The sequence below is a fragment of the Pelodiscus sinensis genome, chromosome 3, assembly GCF_052426305.1.
Source record: "Pelodiscus sinensis isolate ZL-2025 chromosome 3, ASM5242630v1, whole genome shotgun sequence".
Taxonomy (NCBI): domain Eukaryota; kingdom Metazoa; phylum Chordata; order Testudines; family Trionychidae; genus Pelodiscus; species Pelodiscus sinensis.
Window position 1 is genome coordinate 121,929,985 of NC_143054.1, and position 19,174 is coordinate 121,949,158.

The 19,174-nt window shown below is 39.9% G+C and overlaps 1 protein-coding gene across 23 annotated transcripts in view; it reads left to right on the forward strand.

The window, feature by feature from the left end:
* Window positions 1–19,174, forward strand: part of AFDN (afadin, adherens junction formation factor) — a 208,357-nt gene that overhangs the window by 90,086 nt on the left and 99,097 nt on the right. For 19 of the 23 annotated variants that reach the window (XR_016349228.1, XM_089777341.1, XM_089777340.1 and 16 more), the window contains exons 5-8: window positions 1,096–1,256; window positions 2,333–2,490; window positions 5,249–5,360; window positions 5,794–5,961. Coding sequence is in view for 22 of the 23 variants with exons in the window: in XM_089777341.1 (XP_089633467.1) it covers window positions 1,096–1,256; window positions 2,333–2,490; window positions 5,249–5,360; window positions 5,794–5,961 (599 nt within the window). In the remaining variant the exon portion in view is untranslated. Of the gene's footprint in view, window positions 1–1,095; window positions 1,257–2,332; window positions 2,491–5,248; window positions 5,361–5,793; window positions 5,962–11,086; window positions 11,132–19,174 lie in introns of all 23 variants that reach the window. The other 4 variants (XM_089777349.1, XM_075924660.2, XM_089777350.1 and 1 more) reach the window with 1 other exon arrangement.

Consider the following 19,174-nt stretch of genomic DNA (forward strand, 5'->3'; position numbering starts at 1 on the left):
TTGCGGAAAAGCGCGTCTAGATTGGTCATGGACGCTTTTCCGTAAAATTGCTTTTGCGGAAAAGCGTCCTGCCAATCTAGACGCGCTTTTCCAAAAATGCTTTTAACGGAAAACTTTTCCGTTAAAAGCATTTCTGGAAAATCATGCCAGTGTAGACGTAGCCCAAGTGTTTAAATTTACAGTTTATTTGTCATTTGAATGTGTCTAGTTCCAACCATTATGTTATGCCTTTTCTCTGCTAGATTGAAGAGCCAATTATTAAATATTTGTTCCCCATGTAGGTACTTTTAGTCAAGTCACCCCTTAACGTTCTTTGTTAGCCTATATACTCAAGGAGCCAAGTTTCTAATCCTTTAATAATTCTCATGGCTCTTCTCTGAATCATCTCAATATCATTTTGTTAAACATACTCTGTAGAGCAATCTTGACTCCACAATATTATATTCTTGTGTATTAATGATAGGATTTTAACTTAACTTAAATTTGCACTAAAAAGAAATTGTGTTATTACATTAATATAAATTGATTGACATGTCAGTGGGTTTAATTGTTCATTTGAATTTTTAGTAGAGTACAGATGTCTCATTTTGTCTAGAGTTCTCTCTGCATGTGTGTGTGTTTGGTGATTGTTATGCCTTCATATTCAAAATAACCTTGTTAGCCTTCTCTGATGTAATTTTGCTTGAACTTGGCTTTGTGATTCCACTCGAATGAAATAAAATGAATGTCAATTCACAAACAATATACCAACTCTAGTTGCTTCCAGATGGTCTATAGTAGTTTCAGGCCAGAATAAACTTAAATGTGTGAAAATCTGAGTAGCGTTTCATAATTGTAATGTTTTTTTAGAAGAAATACCTTGATTCTCTTGCCTTTGTAACACACATATTAATGAGAGACTCTTGGTTGCTATCTATTGTATGTGAGTGAATATTCTAACAGAGGTATGGTAAGTGAAAACATTATCCTTGTGTAGTATGTTTTCTGTCATGGTGTATATCTGTTTAATAGTTCATGTGGTAATTAGAGTATGTTTAGATGTTTCAATATATTGAACAATATATTTCCTTTCTTCTTCTTTTTTATTTTTGACAGTGAGAATTCTCGACTTGCAGCAGAGGTGTACAAAGATATGCCAGAGACCAGCTTCACTCGCACAATATCCAATCCTGAAGTAGTCATGAAACGAAGGCGACAGCAGAAGCTAGAGAAAAGAATGCAGGAATTTCGCAGCTCTGATGGCCGTCCAGACTCAGGTAGTGATTCAGATTTGCTTCCTGTATGTTTTACTTTGATGTGCTATTTAAAGGATAGCATATGCTATTTCAAGGATAGGGGGGAGGGATAGCTCAGTGGTTCGAGCATTGGCTTGCTAAACCCAGGGTTGTGAGTTGAGTCCTTAAGGAGGCCATTTAGGGATTCGGGGCAAAAATTTGTCAGGGATGGTACTTGGTCCTGCTATGAAGGCAGGGGACTTGACTCAATGACCTTTCAAGGTCCCTTCCAGTTCTAGGAGATAGGCAATCTTCATTTGTGTGTGTGTGTGTCTATATATATATATATATATATATATATATATATATGGACATGTAGCCCTTTTTTTACATTGTCAGCAATTCTTGAAAGTTTATTAAATTTGTCCAATGAAATCTAACTTTCCTTTTTCAAATGTACTCATACAAAAGTCAGTTTCTTATACCTGGTTACTGATTGTTCACTTGGATCTCATAGCCAGTAACATCTCCAAAAAACTGGTTAGAGTTTGCAAAAAACAGTTACCAAACTAAGTAAAAATACCCCTGTAAAATTTCTCAACTTCAGTGTACTAATGTGCGGCCGTGTTAAGTAATTCAGATGAATTAAGATAATTAATGCTCTTTTGCTGAGTGTGTGTGTCAGATTGTAAGATCTATTGCTAGAATGTGTGGTTTCCCATTCAAGTAATTTACATTTCAGAAAAGACTCTGGGGAACAGTTTTAGTTTCGGTAAAGCAACTTCATGCTTATCTTATCCCAAGATATTTTCATTAAAATGAGGGAGAAATGGATCTTTTGGGGAAATTTGGAAGAAAGCTGTAAACTGGGGTTTTATAAGCACAGTTGTTCTCAGATGAATGAAATTAAATATTTATAGTAACAAATTAGAATCCTTTTGTATAATGCACTAAAAGGTAGCTTTTGCTATATGGATATGCAAAATTGCTAGAATCTATGTAGGAGGGATTTGTAGGTTATATGGGCTGGCAAATAAGCCTGTTAAAATGTTTAGGACTTAAGTCTGTGGTTGCATAATCTTTTGCTTGGATAAAATGGTAACTAATTTATTTTGAAGGTGGGACCTTGAGGATTTATGCAGACAGTTTAAAACCAAATATACCATATAAGACCATCCTGCTGTCCACTACGGATACTGCAGACTTTGCAGTTATTGAAGCACTGGAGAAGTATGGTCTGGAAAAGGAGAATCCCAAGGATTACTGTATTGCTCGGGTAGGTAATGGTATTAACATCAAAACACTTCCGGTGCTTATATTTGATTGTTTTTTCCTTGAAGCAACTTTTTTTAAAGTTTTTTTTTTTTATAAAAGTTTTTGATATATCAATTTTAGAACTTGTATCTTGTCACTTAGATATGTTACTAGTTCTTAATTTATTCATTTTTAGTTGTGTAAATAAATCTTTACAGCCAACTGAAAGCCCAACCTTTTATTGCTGCTTTGTTGCATGGCAATGTGTACTGAAAAAATGTTTCATACTTTGAATCATAGAATACTGGCTTTGTATTACCTCCATAGGCACTGCAGAGTCAATGCAGTTGCATATTATCTTGTACTCTTGACTAATGGATCTAAATTTTCCACACTTCTGACCCTACAATAGTACAGTAGACTTCTAGTAATCCGGCACCGTTGGGACTTGGGGGTGCCGGATTATCGGATATGCTGGAGTATTGGGAGGTACTCCGGCGGGGTGCTGAGATGGGTCTTCCGGGACCAAGACTGCGTGGGAGTGGGTGTTGGAGGGGAACAGCGCAGCAAGGGGCGAACCCTCCGCCATGTTGCGGGGAGGCGGTGGAAGCCCCGTGCAGCCTGCTTGCAAGTGGCAGCGGCGGAGAGGGGGCGAGAGGCAGGCAGGTGTTTAAGGCGGGTGGGGATGGGCAGGGAACGCTGCCTGCCTCTCTCCCCCTTTCTGCTGCTGCCTCTGGGTAGCTCCAGTTGTCCAGCTGGCTGGAGCACTTCTGGGTTCCAGTTGGTGCCGGACTATCAGGAGTGCCGGACCACTGGATGCCGGACTATTGGAGTTTTACTGTATATGGATGAAATTTACTGTGAGATGGAAATAACTTGAAAACCTAATTCTAACTAAATAACTACCCGGCAGCGCCCCAGCTACTCTGTCCCAGGCGTCCAGATTCATCCGCTGTTGAAACTGACCAGCGGCTGATTCCAGGAAGTCCGGGGCAGAGCTGCTCTGCCCCGGGCTTCCTGGAATCAGCTGCTGATGAGTTTCAGCAGTGGCTGACTTGGGGACGCCTGGGGCAGAGCAGCTGGGGTGCTGCCGGATTGGTCCAGTAGCACCGAGGAGCGGCGCTGCGGGACCAACCTGGCAGCGCCCCAGCTGCTCTACCCCAGGCATTGGCGAGAAAAGCCTGGTCCGCTGGGGGGGCAGGGGAGTGCGCTAGCTGCGCGCACTCCCACCCCCCCCAAAGCAAACCGGGGAGACGCGGGCGGCGGGACCGCCGAGATGCGCCACAGTCCCGCCGCCCGCGTCCTCTGTGGCTTTCCTTCCCGTCTCCCTGGTCTGCGGGCCTCCCCCTCCCCCCCAGCAGACTAGGGAGATGTGGAGCAGCTTTTCTCGCTGCGAAGGACACGGGCGGCAGGACCGCGGTGCGTCTGGGCTGTCCCGCCGCCCGCGTCCTCCACGGCGAGAAAAGCCCCATTCGTATGTAGGGATCCGACGTAAGTTGGATCCACGTAACTCGGGGACTGCCTGTACTGTTCACATGACATTTAGTGAATGACAGCTGTCTGTCAGCATCCAGTTTTCTGTTCTTCCTCCAGTGTTTTAAAAGATAGTTCTATATTGAGATTTACCTTGTGTATGTTATGCTCATAATTTAAAACAGTCTTTGAAAAGTATTTTGTCCATTTTTAAACCCCTCATCTGTGTCATTGACATGCTGTGATTCCACTTGGCTGTGGAATGCTGAGTATAAGTGACCACTTCTTGCCCCCGTGAAAATCCGCTAAAATTTGTCCAGGTTCTACAACTCTGGGGGAAAAAATCAGTTAACACATAATCAGCAGTGGTTTGTTAGAGGTTTGCAGTGTTTTTTTTGCAAAGATAATCAATCCTCCACTAGTCCATCAAGCCAATCTTAAAATTGCTTTGCATTACCATAGTAGCCCAATTTTCAAAGGGGAGAGGGGAAGGGACAGATCTAGTTCAGTACATTAATTGTGTGGGACAAAATAATTATATGGTGTGTATATGTAGGGGGAATTCAAGTGAAAAATAAGTGTGTGTGGGGGGAGGGGAAATAAGCATGTTCCCATAACAAGAACTAAGGGGTCACCAAATGGAAATTAATAGGTAGCAGGTTTAAAACACACAAAAGGAAGTTTTTATTCACTCAGCACACAGTCAGCCTGTGGAACTCCTTGCCAAAGGATGTCGTGAAGACAAGGACTTTAACAGGGTTCAAAAAATAACTAGATAAATTCATTGAGGTTAGGTCCATCAATACTTATTAGCCACTTATTAGATATGGTTTCCCTATCCTCTGTCGGTGACGGGCTGGAAATGGATGATTGGAGAGGGATTGCTTGATGATTACTTGTTTCTGTTCACTCCCTCTGGGGCTTCTGGCACTGGCCACTGTCAGAAGACAGGATACTCGGTTAGACGGACGTTTGGTCTGACCCAGTATGGCCATTCTTATATTCTTACATTGATTTTGATTTGCAGATTGTGAAGAGAAAATTAATTGCTTTTATTAGAGGATGGCCGTGTATCTTCAGTGAAATTTATTTTTCTTGGCCGTGAGAAGTGTAATTGTCCCTAGTTCAACTAAAGGCATAGGAAGAACATCAGAAAATAGGTTAATATGTTGCTTGTCAAGGTGTTTTATATTTCAAGTTGCATAATTCGTTATCTTAAAATAGGTGTAGTGAGAGAAATCCATCCCTAGGTTGGCTATACGAATCCTTTTTTCAGCAGAAACTCATAGTTAACTTTCCTTTTATAGGTTATGCTTCCTCCTGGTGCTCAGCACTCTGATGATAAAAGTGCTAAAGAAATTATACTTGATGATGATGAGTGCCCACTTCAAATTTTCAGGGAATGGTCTAGTGATAAAGGTACACTTAAAATATCCAAAATGTAAGATGTTACATGTTGTCAGTGTAAAACTTTGTGACGTAAGAGTTTCCTTGAAATTATATTTTGCAATGTTCAGTTGTATTTTACTTACTTTTCAAAAATAGTCCACGTCCAAAATTTCCAGGGTGAAGTTCAAGGCTGACAGTATTTATTTTCTTATTCTTTATGGTTATATTCATTTTCAAAATGTACAATAAAGTGAAAAATGTATGAAAGTCCTTATTTGACCAATGGGGGTATAAAAAAAACCCCCATAGTTACATGAATCTTAAGTAATTTGATTTAATAAAAACATGAAGAACATATGCCATGTTTATAAACGATATGAAGAAAATGTATTGCTTTGTGAGTGTTATATTCATTATACACTAATTAGAAGGACTCATGGACAGAAATAATGTTGTGTTTTAGGAATACTAGTCTTTCAATTAAAAAGACGACCTCCTGACTATATCCCAAAGAAATCCAAGAAACAAACTGATGGAAAGCCATTAAAGGGGAAGGAAAGAGTTGATGGGTCTGGCTATGGCTCTTGCCTTCCTCCTGAGAAACTACCTTACCTGGTGGAATTAAGCCCAGGTAAGAGTTCTGATATTTAACTGATGGAGTTTTTTTTTATAACTAATCATGCTTCAGATTGAATTATAAATTTGTTATATTTCAGATGTGATACTTTAAGCCACTATACTCTTAAAATGCTTAATGGATTGTCCCTGGGCTTTTACTGGCTGGTTACAAAAATGTGTTTTAAAAGAACCATTGATCACTGTCATTTAACTTTCCATGTTTTAGAAGAGTAATCTCTAAAAATAAGTTAGCTTGAAGGCTGGTCATGTTTTAATAAACTGACAGTGTAAAAAGATTAGACTGCCTGGTTGTTTATAGGAGTTTGAATTTGTCAAGATAATTTGAGATAATGATGAAAAAAGTTGTTGGATTTAGTGTGTATCCAAAATGAGACTTGTTGAAGGGAATGAAACAGTACAATTAAACCATGCTTGAGCAGTCAGAAGAAAATGTTAATGTTTCCTAAAGATTAAAAATGTACCAGTAAAGTTTTCATTATTAAAAGGAGAGCATACACCTTGAGTTTTGTATGGAATTTTTGAATGCCAAACTTGATCACTGTATTTAGATTTCTTATATACTTATATCAGCATTTAACACCTTATAAGTATCTTTTTATATACACCTTAATACTGAAAGAAGTTGTACACAGAGTTGCCACTTTAAATTGAATAACCTGAGGTTTTCATAGAAATTTGTTTCATTTATTCTTTACAAGTATATAGATTGTGTACATATTTTATGCTTCAGCAGATTGGTAGAAATAGGGTCATGTAACTTCAACTTCCGTTGCTGAAATGTGAATTACTTAATTGCTTTGACACACATTGCAGTATAGTTTTTAAATCCTATGTGCTGTGAATATATTTATTAAAATATCTACATGTGTATACTTGATATATTTCTTGGATTTTTTTCTTAAAAATCATTTGTTTTATTTTCTAATATGCAAAAATTCTGTAGTCTGCAAGTGGGTCTTCAAATAGCAAAAATTTAGATTTTATTGTGTACATTTATTTCTTTTGTTCAGGCTGCTCAACCATCAACAAATGATTTTATGTAAATCAACCTGAAGTGCTAGTACCTGCTGTTTCTTCTTTGTGTAATGTCCCTGTGGGTGTTCCACATCAGGTGCTTGTGCACTTCATGCACATTTGAGTGGAGATTTTCATTAGCAGTGTCTATTCAGCCTGCACATGTGCCATTTATATTAAGGCTATATCATCAGTCTGCCCAGGTGAACCTCCTTCTGTTCCTTATTAACTGCTTTTGCTTGTCCATGTTTCCCTTGGCTTTTGCTGTACTTTTTAATCTCAACTTAGTACTAGTTGTTTGTCAGGTTTTTTTTCTTTTCCTCCTGGGAAATCTTCCCTGTTGGGGGCATGCCTGGTTGACGAGGGATTAAATGTTGTCTGTTATATACAGAGGCTGTTCTGATCAGCAACAGATGGTTAAAGTGCATTTGTTGCTTAGGAGAGTTGGATGTTCCTCAGAAGTGTAACTTTGGTTTAACCTTCAATTCTAGGAAACAACTGATGTGTGTTCCTTTTGCTGCAGAGCTGAATCAGGACCGCCCCACCACTGCACATGACTCCAAAGGGGCCTCTAGTCCCTCTTTGAACTCAGCACATTGCTCTCCCAGAAGAGGGAGATCCTCTGAGTCCTTCTCTAAACATCCAAGAGAAGGAGCTTCAATTCCTTTCCTAAGGGATCAACCTCAGAAAGGTTTCCCCAACCTTTCCCCAACCAGGTCAACAGCTTCAGAAATGGTGTCCTCGAGGCTTGTTACTGGAAAATCAAAAAAGATTTGCAACTCTTAATTGCAGGCATGATACTGGAAAGACCATAGAACTATTTAATGCACATGGACAGAGCAACCACAGGATATTGGTACTGTTGGACAAGTAGCCCTCTTGAGTTTTTTGGTACTATATTAAGCTGTCAGCCAAATTGGTGCTGTCGGTGCCTAAGCAATCAGCATAGATCAGGAAGGACAAGCATACTGATTTGTAATGCCACGGCACCTGTTGGTTCTGCGGTACTATTGTGTTTCAACAAGATTCAGTATCCTAATATCATTTGGTGCCACGAGATTTTAGGTATGCAAAGGACTTACAGTGACTATAGAACAAGACAGACATTGCTGCAGGTACCAAGCATCTTTTGGTATGGAGAGTACTTGGTCTTTGGAGGTCTATACATCCTTTTGTGCTGTCATTCCACTTTTTGTAGTAGCTTTACCAATAGAAGAAGAAAATGACTATGAAGATTTCCTATATATGCATATCATACCCACACACCCCTTTTCTTGGAAAAGTAGGGATGATACTCAAGGACCTCATCCCTGGTGGAGCAACCTGGGATCTGCCATCTACCCCATATGGGCCTCAGTGTCCATATTGGCATAGCGGGAAAGTTTATCATTGACACTTGTCCAGGGCCCTAACTCTCTAAAATGGAGCTGATTCAAACTTCTCATCGGTCACAGTAGGGAATATTTGGAGCCAAAAAAACTAGGGTGGATGAAGAAATCACTTCTCATTCTCTAGACGGATGGAAGCTTCTTTGCAGTGTAGGAGTTCCTTTTCTTCAACTAACCCCAATGATAACTAAAACTACAAATGCATTTTTATGGTTTTTTTTTTTTTTCAAAATGAGAGAGATACCATTACCTCTGGCAGTCCAGGACAAATGTTCATCTTAAGAAACCACCCTCCATCTCAACCTGCTGGAGCTCAGAGCAGTCAGAATGTGTGCCTTCATTTTTTTACCCTTTTTCAGGATTACAAGAGACATGTGATCTGCATGTTCTATATCAGTTGGTGAAGCAATAAGATTATGGAACTGGTGCATAAAACATTCCATGGGAATATCAGATATGTATATTCTAGGCAGAAAACATCATAGCTGACTCTTCTCAGCAGGTATTTTCCCCAAGACTAAGAGCAGTGGCTGAATCCCCAAGTCTCAGTCAGCATTTTTAGTTTTGGGAACTTCTAAAATTTGACCTCTTTGCAACAACTATGAAAAAATCCATGCCGCCTGTTTTGTTCAAAGTGGCATTTAGGTCACAGTTCCATGGAGGATGTCTTCTGGTCCCTTGAGTAGCAAAACTATTTATGCTTTTCTCCTCCAATGCTTCTGATCCACAGAATGATGGACAGTGTCAGAATAGGGCAACTAGAGACGTTCTACTTGCTCCAGTGTGATTGAGGCAAGCATGATTTTTTACTGCTTCCACATAACTCTCTGACCACTAGTAAACCTTTAGAGTAGTGGTCTTGAGATCCCCTGCTCTAAATCCATGAGCAGATGCAAAATTTGTATCCATATCTGATCTGTGGGAATGGTCCATAGATATCCACAGATTTGCAGGGCTCTCTTAATCTCCCAATCACTCTTCAAGAGTTTATCCCTCTACCTGCATAAGACTAAACCATTTCACAAATACCCTAGGCTGTTTGCTTTGTTTCCAGACAGATCAGAGCTCTGTTCCTATCCAGAGGCTAACAAAATACATTCCATGATATATCATAGCTTGATCTTTCCTCTGTCATGGACTTAACTATGAAGTTCCTTCCTTCTAACAGGGATATTGCTGAGGAGTCCTCTGAATTGGAGCAGATAGGGATAAATTATTCAGAAGAGGTTATTCATCCTGTGCAATAACTGGAGTTCTTCAATGTGTATCATCCTCTGAGTGCTCCATTATCCGCCCTCCTTCCCCTGCTTTAGCATTTCCTACTAAGACTCAGAGCAGCTCCACACTACCTCTTAAGTCAATGTAACTTGCATTGCTCAGGTATGAAAGACACGCACCTGAGTGAGGCAAGTTGCAGCAACCCATGCCCTGTCCACACTTGTGCATTGTTGGTAGGAAACACTTTCCTGTTGACATAGCTTCTGTCTTTTGCGGAAGTGGAATAATTGTGCTGATTTGAGAGTGCTCTCTTGTCAGGATCAAGTGTCTTCACCAAACCAGTTACAGTGGCAGTGCAGTTATGCCAATATAGTGCTTCTAGTGTAGACCTGCTCTCAGCGATGGAGAAGGAACTAAGGATGCTTTTTATAGCCTCTGTGGGGGGCATGAGGATATCAACACAGCATATGGACAAGCTGAATGGACATTACTGATGAAAATCTTTGATCAAAGGCGCATGCAGCATACATGCACCTGAAGGAAACGCATCTTGAAGTACACTTATTCTCCCAATATAATAACTTTTACATAGCATATCAGGGATTTGTTATAATAAATGTATAATTTTGTTTTCCAGTGTATCTTTAGCATTTTAGCCTTTTAGGGATTAAACATAGATTTAAAAAAATATTTACTTTTAGTTAGTCTTAGTTATTTGTAGTTCTGATTATGTAATTTGGCTGTAGTTTGTGTTTTTGAATTGATTCTTTTAGCAGATGTAATTTGTTATATTTGTTCTGGAATTTGAAAGTTGTAGTGGTCTGTTAACTTTTGAGACAAGAATGAGACACTTTGTATTTTTGAATCAGTTAACCTTTTGGCTGCAGTGTCCCTGTGATGCTATTTTAAATCATTGTATTTAAATCAATAAAAATTCAGATAATGGCCAGTAAGTCAGCAGAACAGCAAGCCAGAAATGTTTGTACATTTGAGGACAAAAGTTAATGAGATTTGCCTTGGAATTTTAAAGGAAGAAAAGGTTTTGGTTCCAGTCTAAATTATCTGCGTATGGAGCCTACTTGTTTTAGTATTAAAATACTATGTGTTTGGCTGTGGAATGAGACAACAAATAATCCGTCAAAAAATAATCTTAAATGAGATAGGTGGCTACTGTGTATAGTTAACTAACTACAGTCTGTGCACATTGCTTGGACACTGATCTATTGTTTGTGCTTTCTGCTAACAGCTTGTTGTTGGCTTCTGACAATAATAGAAATTAATCCATTTACTTACTTTGCAGGATTAATGTCTGTATAGGTTTTTAAACTCGAGAGTGTTAAATGCACTGCATCCTTTTAAATTGAATAAGCATTGTCTGGCTACAGTTTCACCCTTTCCTGTCTTTTCTTTTCCTGCCTTCTTCCGCATGTTCTGCATGGTATCTGTCCTGCTGGTGCTGCCTTCACCTGGGTCCTGTGCATGTGTTTCTAACCCCAGGGAGAAGGAATCACTTTGCCTACTACAACTATCACACTTTTGAAGGTAATGCTATATTTAATACTGTTCTTTCTCCCTAGACACTAAAAACAGTTCTGGCCAAAAAAGAACCCACCCAACATTTTCTCCCAATGAATGAAAGACTATTCTTGTTTTTGATTGGCAGTTTATGATATGAAACACTTATTATTCTGGATATATCAGATATAATTATTCAAGACTTATTTGTCACTTCATCATTAGTAAGTTGATTTAAATTTAACAAGATGCTGTTAACCCAAAAACTAAGCTAAACAACTGTTTCCTAAGACCCTTCCCTGTGGTTAAAGGACAGCACTCTACTGTGAAGGAAAGTGCTCTCTTATCCACCTTCTTGCGGAACACAAGGGAGGTGATTTTTTTTTTTAACCTCCCTCTCCCTGACTCTAGAGGGAATGGAGTTTTTCTTCTTGATGCATGCTCTCTGCTGCCCAAATGGGGGATGAAGTATTCAGTAATCTTTGCTGCTTAGGCAGATGCTTGGACTATTGAAGAACACACTCTTCCCTGGAATCTTAGTGGCATTCTTCAATATTTCTCTCACAAGCTAGATACTTTTATTCCCATTTCTGCATGGAATGTCTGTTAGGCAGAGCTTTGATCAAAGGGACTCAGCCTCAATAGATTTCCAGGACAGAAAGAACCTGATGATCTAATCTGATTTCCTGTTATTACACAAGCCATAAAACTTCCCCAAAATGATTCCTAGAGCATATCTTTAGAAAAGAATCCTGTCTTGTTTGGAAAAGAATCCCATCTTATTTGGAAAAGCTTGATTTGATTTTTAAAATCGCCAGTAATGAAAAATCTGCCATAACAGTGGTAAAAATGTTCCAGTAGTTAATGACATTCACTGTTTAAAAATGTGGGCCTTATTTCCAATCTGAATTTGTTTACCTTCAATTTCCAGCCATTGGTTCTTATTACACCTTCTTCTGCTAGATTTAGGAGCTCATTATCAAATATCTGTTGCCCATGTAAGTACTTGTAAACTGTAGTCCCCTTTCCTCTCCATAACATTCTTTTTAAGCTAAATAGACTGAGTTCTTGAGCCTATCAATATAAGGCATTTTGTCTATTTTTTTAATCATTCTGATTGCTCTCCTCTGGGCCCTCTCCAACTTTTCAACATCCTTCTTGAATTGTGGACATGAGAACTGAACGCAATATTCCAGTAGTGTTTGCACCAGTGCTAGTAAGTGACTAAAATAATCTCTACTCCTACTCAAGATTCATGTAGGTGTGCACCCAAGAATCATATTAGCCCTTTTGATCATGCTGTCACACTGCAAACTTATGTTCAGCTGATTTACCTCTAAAATCTTTTCCAGAGTCACTGCTTCCTAGGGCAGAGCCCCTCATTCTGAGCCAAGGGAAACATAAAATCTCAAGTTTGAAAGCTCTGCTCAGAACATAACCTATTTTACAAATCATTGCAGTGTTCTTTGATTCTCCTAATATAACATAGTATGCAGTCGCACCCTGTTTTGTCAAACAGAAGAAGAGTACAAAGCAGCTTGCTTACTACTTGAAAAATTACTTTGGTAAAACCTTTACCATTTCCAAATTTATTCAGCAGTTATCTCCTTCTGGTTTTGTTCCATAGCATAGACAGTGTTTTATCATCAGCAGTGCTATTAGAGTATTAGTGTGCAGGTTGGACTTCCCTTGTCCGGCACCCTAGGGACTTGACTGGTCCCAACTGAGGGATTTTGCCAGACTAAGGGAGTTGAGGAGCCTTGTGAAATCTTGGTTGATTGCAGAGAATAGATTTCATCCTGGAGGAATAACTCTTACTATAATTGCACATTTTCCACTCAAAGTTTTGTCCCTTTAAAATATTTAATGTAATTTTCACAAATTCCTACTTTAGGACATTATATTTAAGATTGCGGAAGACTCATTTTCTTTGTTGGTTCTCTTTATATATTCGAGTCTGCTAGGCCCATCTTCATTAAGGTGTTCTCCAGTTTTTCTAAGTCTTCTGTTTAGAGTAGAAGTTTCCCCTTCACTGGGGGTGTATTGTGGTCACAGACTTAGCCATTTACTCTACCTTGCCATAAGGGTCTGGCAGACTAGTCTGACTAGTTTCATGGCACAATTGCACCTACTGCCTGATCATTGTGCATTTTGCTGCCAGATGCATCCCTCATACTTTATCTAATGTATACTATTGTTCTCCCCATAGAGCAGTTGACTAATCAATCAGGATGTGAAAATGTACATTAATTTCTCTTTTGTACCATCCCTTGTGCTTTCCCCACTGTGTATTTTGCAAGCATAGTTCTGACATAAACAACGGGAAGTTAAGGATAATGGCCCAGCATCCAAATTAGGAGAGAAAGGTTGGGAACTGGAGCCATACTGGCACAGGGAGTAGAGCTGATGCAGCTGGAGATTCAGATTGACTGGTGCAATAGGAAGAGTAAATAGGAGGCTACAATATATTCTGCAACCTGAATTGTGATTGTGCCAAATTCCTTCGCCCACTCAGAGAGAATTTGCAGAGGATCCTACAGTTCATGGGACTCCCTCACAAACCTAGGGTTGTATTGATGGGCATGGATGGTCCAGGCAAAACTAATAGCTTTCCAGAATTCAGCCATACCTTGTTTCAAAATACCAGAATAATGTATATTGTAATTAAACACTTTGTAATGGTGAATTGTTTCCCCAGTCCCATCAGACACAGTAAGATAAGATGAAGAAGAGGCATATATGACTGTTGCCTGTGTTCAGGATTCCTGACCAGGGTGATCTCAAAGAACAAATTCCCCAGGTTGTTAGTGTAGAGAGAAATACCATCAATCCCAGCTGTTCAAAGAAATCAGTACTTTGAAGAAAAACTTTTCGCTTCTGAGCCTTTAGATATCATATTTTCAAGATTTAATCTTCATCCAAGGGTCTAGATGCTTTTTAAAAATAAAAGCAGAGATTCTTTTATACAATAACTAAACTCCAGGAATTCAGGCTTTAAGAAAAACATGATTTTGAGGATTGGCAACATTGGGAGACAGAGGCAGGAAATATAACTAAGGGGGAAAGGACTTAAATGCTGAGAAGCTGCAAACTGAGCAAGGCACTCCACTATGAACACCTCAGCTCAGTAGTGATTCTCTGTATAGTTATAATTTGAGACCTATCAGTTAGTGTTTAATCCATAATATGTGACACACACATTTTTTATCATTCTAGTTTTTACACAAAATATTTTGACATCAAGTCAAATTATAGAAGTCTAAATATATTACACTATTCTTTGACAGCCAAACTTGTGATTTCATTAAAAAAAATCAAGTAGGTCCTGGTACATCCTAAAACTTGCATTAACCTGTGTTGCCGAGGGTTGAGAGAAATTTTGCTCCCTAAGCACCATAGTCAGGTCAACAAAGCACCTAGTATAGAAGTAGCTAGATTCACAGAACAATTATTCCATCAGCATGATGACACTGTCTGAGAGGTGGATTGCTTATATTGATGGAAAAACCTCTTCTGCCAGTGTAGGAAATGGATATGCTATGGTGCTACATCAGCAAAACTGCAACACTATAGTTGTTCCACTGTAATGGATGTAGTACAGGCAGTCCCCGAGTTACGCGGATCCGACTTATGTCGGATCCGCACTTACGAACGGGGCTTTCTCGCCCCGGAGCTCGCAGGCAGCGGGACCGCCCAGAGCGCAGCGGTCCCGCCACCTCGACCTCCGGGGTGAGAAAGGGGGACCATCTCCAGCAGACATGGGACACCTGGAGCAAAGCCGGGGAGGCGAAGGGGTCCTGCGCCTCTGAGGTTTTGCTGTGGCAAAGCCTCAGAGGCGCGGGCCGCCACCGCTTTGCTCCCGGTGCCTCTGGTCTGCTGAGGACCGTCTCCAGCAGACCAGGGACACCCGGAGCAAAGCTGGGGAGGCGGAGGGGTCCCGCGCCTCTGAGGCTTTGCCAGAGCAAAGCCTCAGAGACGCGGCACCCCGCTGCCGCTTTGCTCCCGGTGCCTCTGGTCTGCTGGGGACCGTCTCCAGCAGACCAGAGACACTGGGAGCAAAGCCGTGTCCCTGGTCTGCTGGGGGGGGGGCGGGGGGGGGGCGCAGCTAGTGTCCCCCTCCCAGCAGACCAGGGAGACGTGGAGCAAAGCCCCAGGCCTGTGGTAGAGCAGGTGGGGCGCTGCCGGTTGGTCCTGCAGCACCGCTCCTTGGCGCTACTGGACCAACCCAGCAGCACCCCAGCTGCTTTGCCCCAGGCGTCCCCAAGTCAGCCGCTGCTGAAACTGACCAGTGGCTGACTACAGGAAGCCCCTGCCCCGGGCTTCCTGGAATCAGCCGCTGATCAATTTCAGCAGCAGCTGACTTGGGGATGCCTGGGGTTCTTAAGTTGAATCTGTATGTAAGTCAGAACTGGCGTCCAGATTCAGCCGCTGTTGAAACTGATCTGTTTCAGCAGTGGCTGAATCTGGACGCCAGTTCCGACTTACTTACAGATTCGACTTAAGAACAAACCTACAGTCCCTATCTTGTACGTAACCCGGGGACTGCCTGTATAGACATACCCTTATCAGGATTAGCTGTAGTTGATGAATAGATTTAAGCTAAACAGAAGTAAGATTATCCACACAGGGATTTCAACTAAACCTTTATGTAGAATGTAATAAGAAAAATATCAATGATTGGGAATTATTTAGGACTCCTTTACTAGATGCCCAAAAAGTCATTATGCCACAATCAAGGAAGAAAGCCATATTGATTTTTTTTTTTTTTTTAAAGCTGGGTTTAGAGGGGAAGTGAAGGCAGCAATAAAATAATGTATAACAAATGGAAGAAAGTGGAAGCTGATAGTACTGAATATAAATAAAAAACAAGGAATTGTAGAAAATTGAGAAGAGCAAAGCAACACAAGGAGAAATTGATGGCTAGCACAATTTATAATCAATAAAAAGGAGTTTAAAAATGTTACTGGAAATAACGAGAATCCTAGTAATTATTGGTTCCTTGCTAGATGGAAATACTACTGTTCTCAATAATGGAACAAAGACTCAGTAAATAAATATTCAATAAATATTTGTGTTGTATTTGAGGGGAAAAACAGTGATATAGTTACATACAATACTCTTTCAAGTCCACTAGTATCTCAATTAGATGTTAAAAAGAAGCTTCTAAAGTTAGACAATTTTAAATGAGCAGGTGCAGATAACTTGCATCAGAGTGTTTTAAAAGAGCTGTCTGGATCATTAATGTTGATTTCAGTCAATATTGGAACATCAAGGGGGAGGGGAGGTTCCATAAGGGATTGGTTCTTGGCACTACACTATTTAACTGTTTGAGTAGTAACCTGGAAGAAAATGTAAAATCTGGATAAAATTTGCCGATGACATACAAAATTAAGAGTTGGGGCAAATAACGAATAGGACAAGTCACTGCTTGGGAATGATCTGGAGTGTGAGGTAAATTGGGTACAAGTAAACAATAAGCATTTTAACATGGCAAAATATAAATGTATATCTATGGCCAACATTTTTGTTCATACTTACAACATAAGGGATTCTATCCTCGAAAGCAGAGACTTCTAAAACAGATTTGGGGGTCATAGTTACCATCAGTTAAACATGAACTCCTAATGCAGTGCTGTGATCCTGAAGGCTAATGCAGTTCTAGAATGAATAAACAGGAATCTTGAATAAGTGTATAGAGTTTATTTTGCCTTTATTTGGTACTGGTGCAGCTGCTTTGGAATACTTTGTCCAGCTTTGGTGTCCACAATTCAAGAAGGATCTTGATAATTAGGGGAGAGTTCAGAGGAGAGCTATGAGAATAATTAAAGAACTAGAAACTCTACGTTGTATTGAGAGACTTAAGGAGCTCAATCTAGTTAGCTTAATGTGAAGATTAAGGGTGACTTGACTGCCGTTTATAAATACCTATATGGAGAGATAATATTAATGATTGGCTCTTCTACCATGCAGAAAGATATAATATGATCCAATGGCTGGAAATAGATGCTAGACAAACTCAGACTGAAAGTAAGATATACATTTTTAACAGTGAAAGTAATTCCCTGTTGAAACAACTTAGCAAGGGTCATGGTGGATTATCTGTCTCAGTGCCCAAACTCTTGTTTAGATGTTAGATCTGCTCTAGAAATTATTGGGGGACGTTCTGTGGCTTTTGTTTTTATACAGGAGGTGGAGGTCAGACTAATTAATGACAATGGCCCCTTTTGGAGTATATACACCAGTGAAGTAAGCCTACCTAGTTTAAATGGACGTGCATGTCCAACATTGCCTTGTACAGGGTTTAACTAAATTTAGTTTAAAATTACACCTTTAATGAAACTGGTGACAGTCTTATATCTGTATCTCCAGAGTACGGAATACTGAATGATAGTATACTTTGTTTCAAGAGTCTGCTTCCTCAAATTTATAAATTCAGCATGTGATATCTTTGAATTGGTACAATTATGAAAGTGGCTGAGTATCAGTGGGGCATTCCACAGGATGTTTTTTGGTATAATGCTTAAATATATGAAAGTTTAGTTCAGAACTAGTTTTGCAAAACAAGTATTGGATGAAGTTATGTCTTTCATTTAGCATTTTAAAGCTAAAAGATTGATGAAACAGAAGGAAAGTTAATAGTGCCTCACGTTAGCAACTTGTTCTATTTTAATGAAGTATTTGTTGTGGGCATTGTTGTGGGGTTTTGGTTTAATAGTACATGCTTATTACAACCAGAGCTGGTCAATTTGGAATTTGGAGGGCATTTTATAATGTAAAAACAAACTAATTTTTTAAAAATCACTCAGGGATTTCAAAAATAAAATAAAATACAAATTAAGAACCACTGAAACATGGTGTCTCTGAAATTAAATATGCTCCATGGATCCTTGACAAAATTAGCTGAATCTGGTGTTTTGTGAAACTTTTCAGGTTCTGTGAGTCAATATTTCCATCAAAATTGTTTCATCACCAAATTTCCAACTACTCTAATTACAACTTTATTTTGATTCTGGTAAATCAGAAATCTTAAATGCCTATTCCCTGAAAAGTCTGAGGTAGCAAGATCCACCTTTGCAGATTTTTGTTACTTCAAATATTAGCTTTCCACATGATTTTGGGCACTGTGTAGGAATGTATGCATGCAGATACAAACCTATGGTTTCCTTAATATTAATTTCTTCAGAGAGAAATATCTTAACAAGGCATTTCAAAAGATACAGTTCTATCCATACACAGTGGTCTAGAAAGGCCTGAGCCACATAAATGACTAAGGCTACCTTGATCTGCCTTGGTTATTTAAGGTTTTATACTTTCATATTGGCTTATAATGTACATACCAAGTTACAGCTAACCAATTGTGTTTACAGTGAAAATCTGTAAGCATTTTTCTTCACATGTGCTTCTCTGCTAGTGCTTAGGGTTGCCAGATGGTTGAAACAAAAATGCCACCCCTCCCCCCAAGGGAAAAAATTCTGTTGAGGGTGGGGGGGAAGGGGAGACCAAAGTTGTTGAGCCCAAAAAAATTAAAATTAAACAGCATGTCTCCTTTAAGAGTGAGTGCAGGGATAGGAACAGGGGAGTGGTTGAGCTCTAAGACCCAGGGGAAAGCATTGCTTCCCCTAGGTCTTTTGGCTGGCAATCATTTTGTGCCAGCAGTCTTGGGGAACCAGGTAAGCACGGGGGCTGTGGGTGTTGGGGATCAGGGGGACCTCCCGGGGGGGAATGGGAAGGGGGGAACGGGATGCTGAGTATTTGTAGGGTTGCCAGGTGCCCGGCATTTTCACCTCCTGGCCAGGGAAAAATTCAGAAAATACTGGACATTTTAGGTGTCCGGTATTCTCTGAACTTTTTTTACCGGATGGAAGACGAAAATACAAGACTGTCCGGGTGAATACCGGACACCTGGCAACCCTACTAGTGCCACCAGTAGTGGCAAATGTAATGGAGATATGGGGCAGCCATCTTTACTATGTTGTTTATACTTCTACAATAGTAAAAATTATGACTATATTGTCATGTGTCTGTTTTATACCTATACAGATACATGACAACAGATCAGTGTAGTAAACT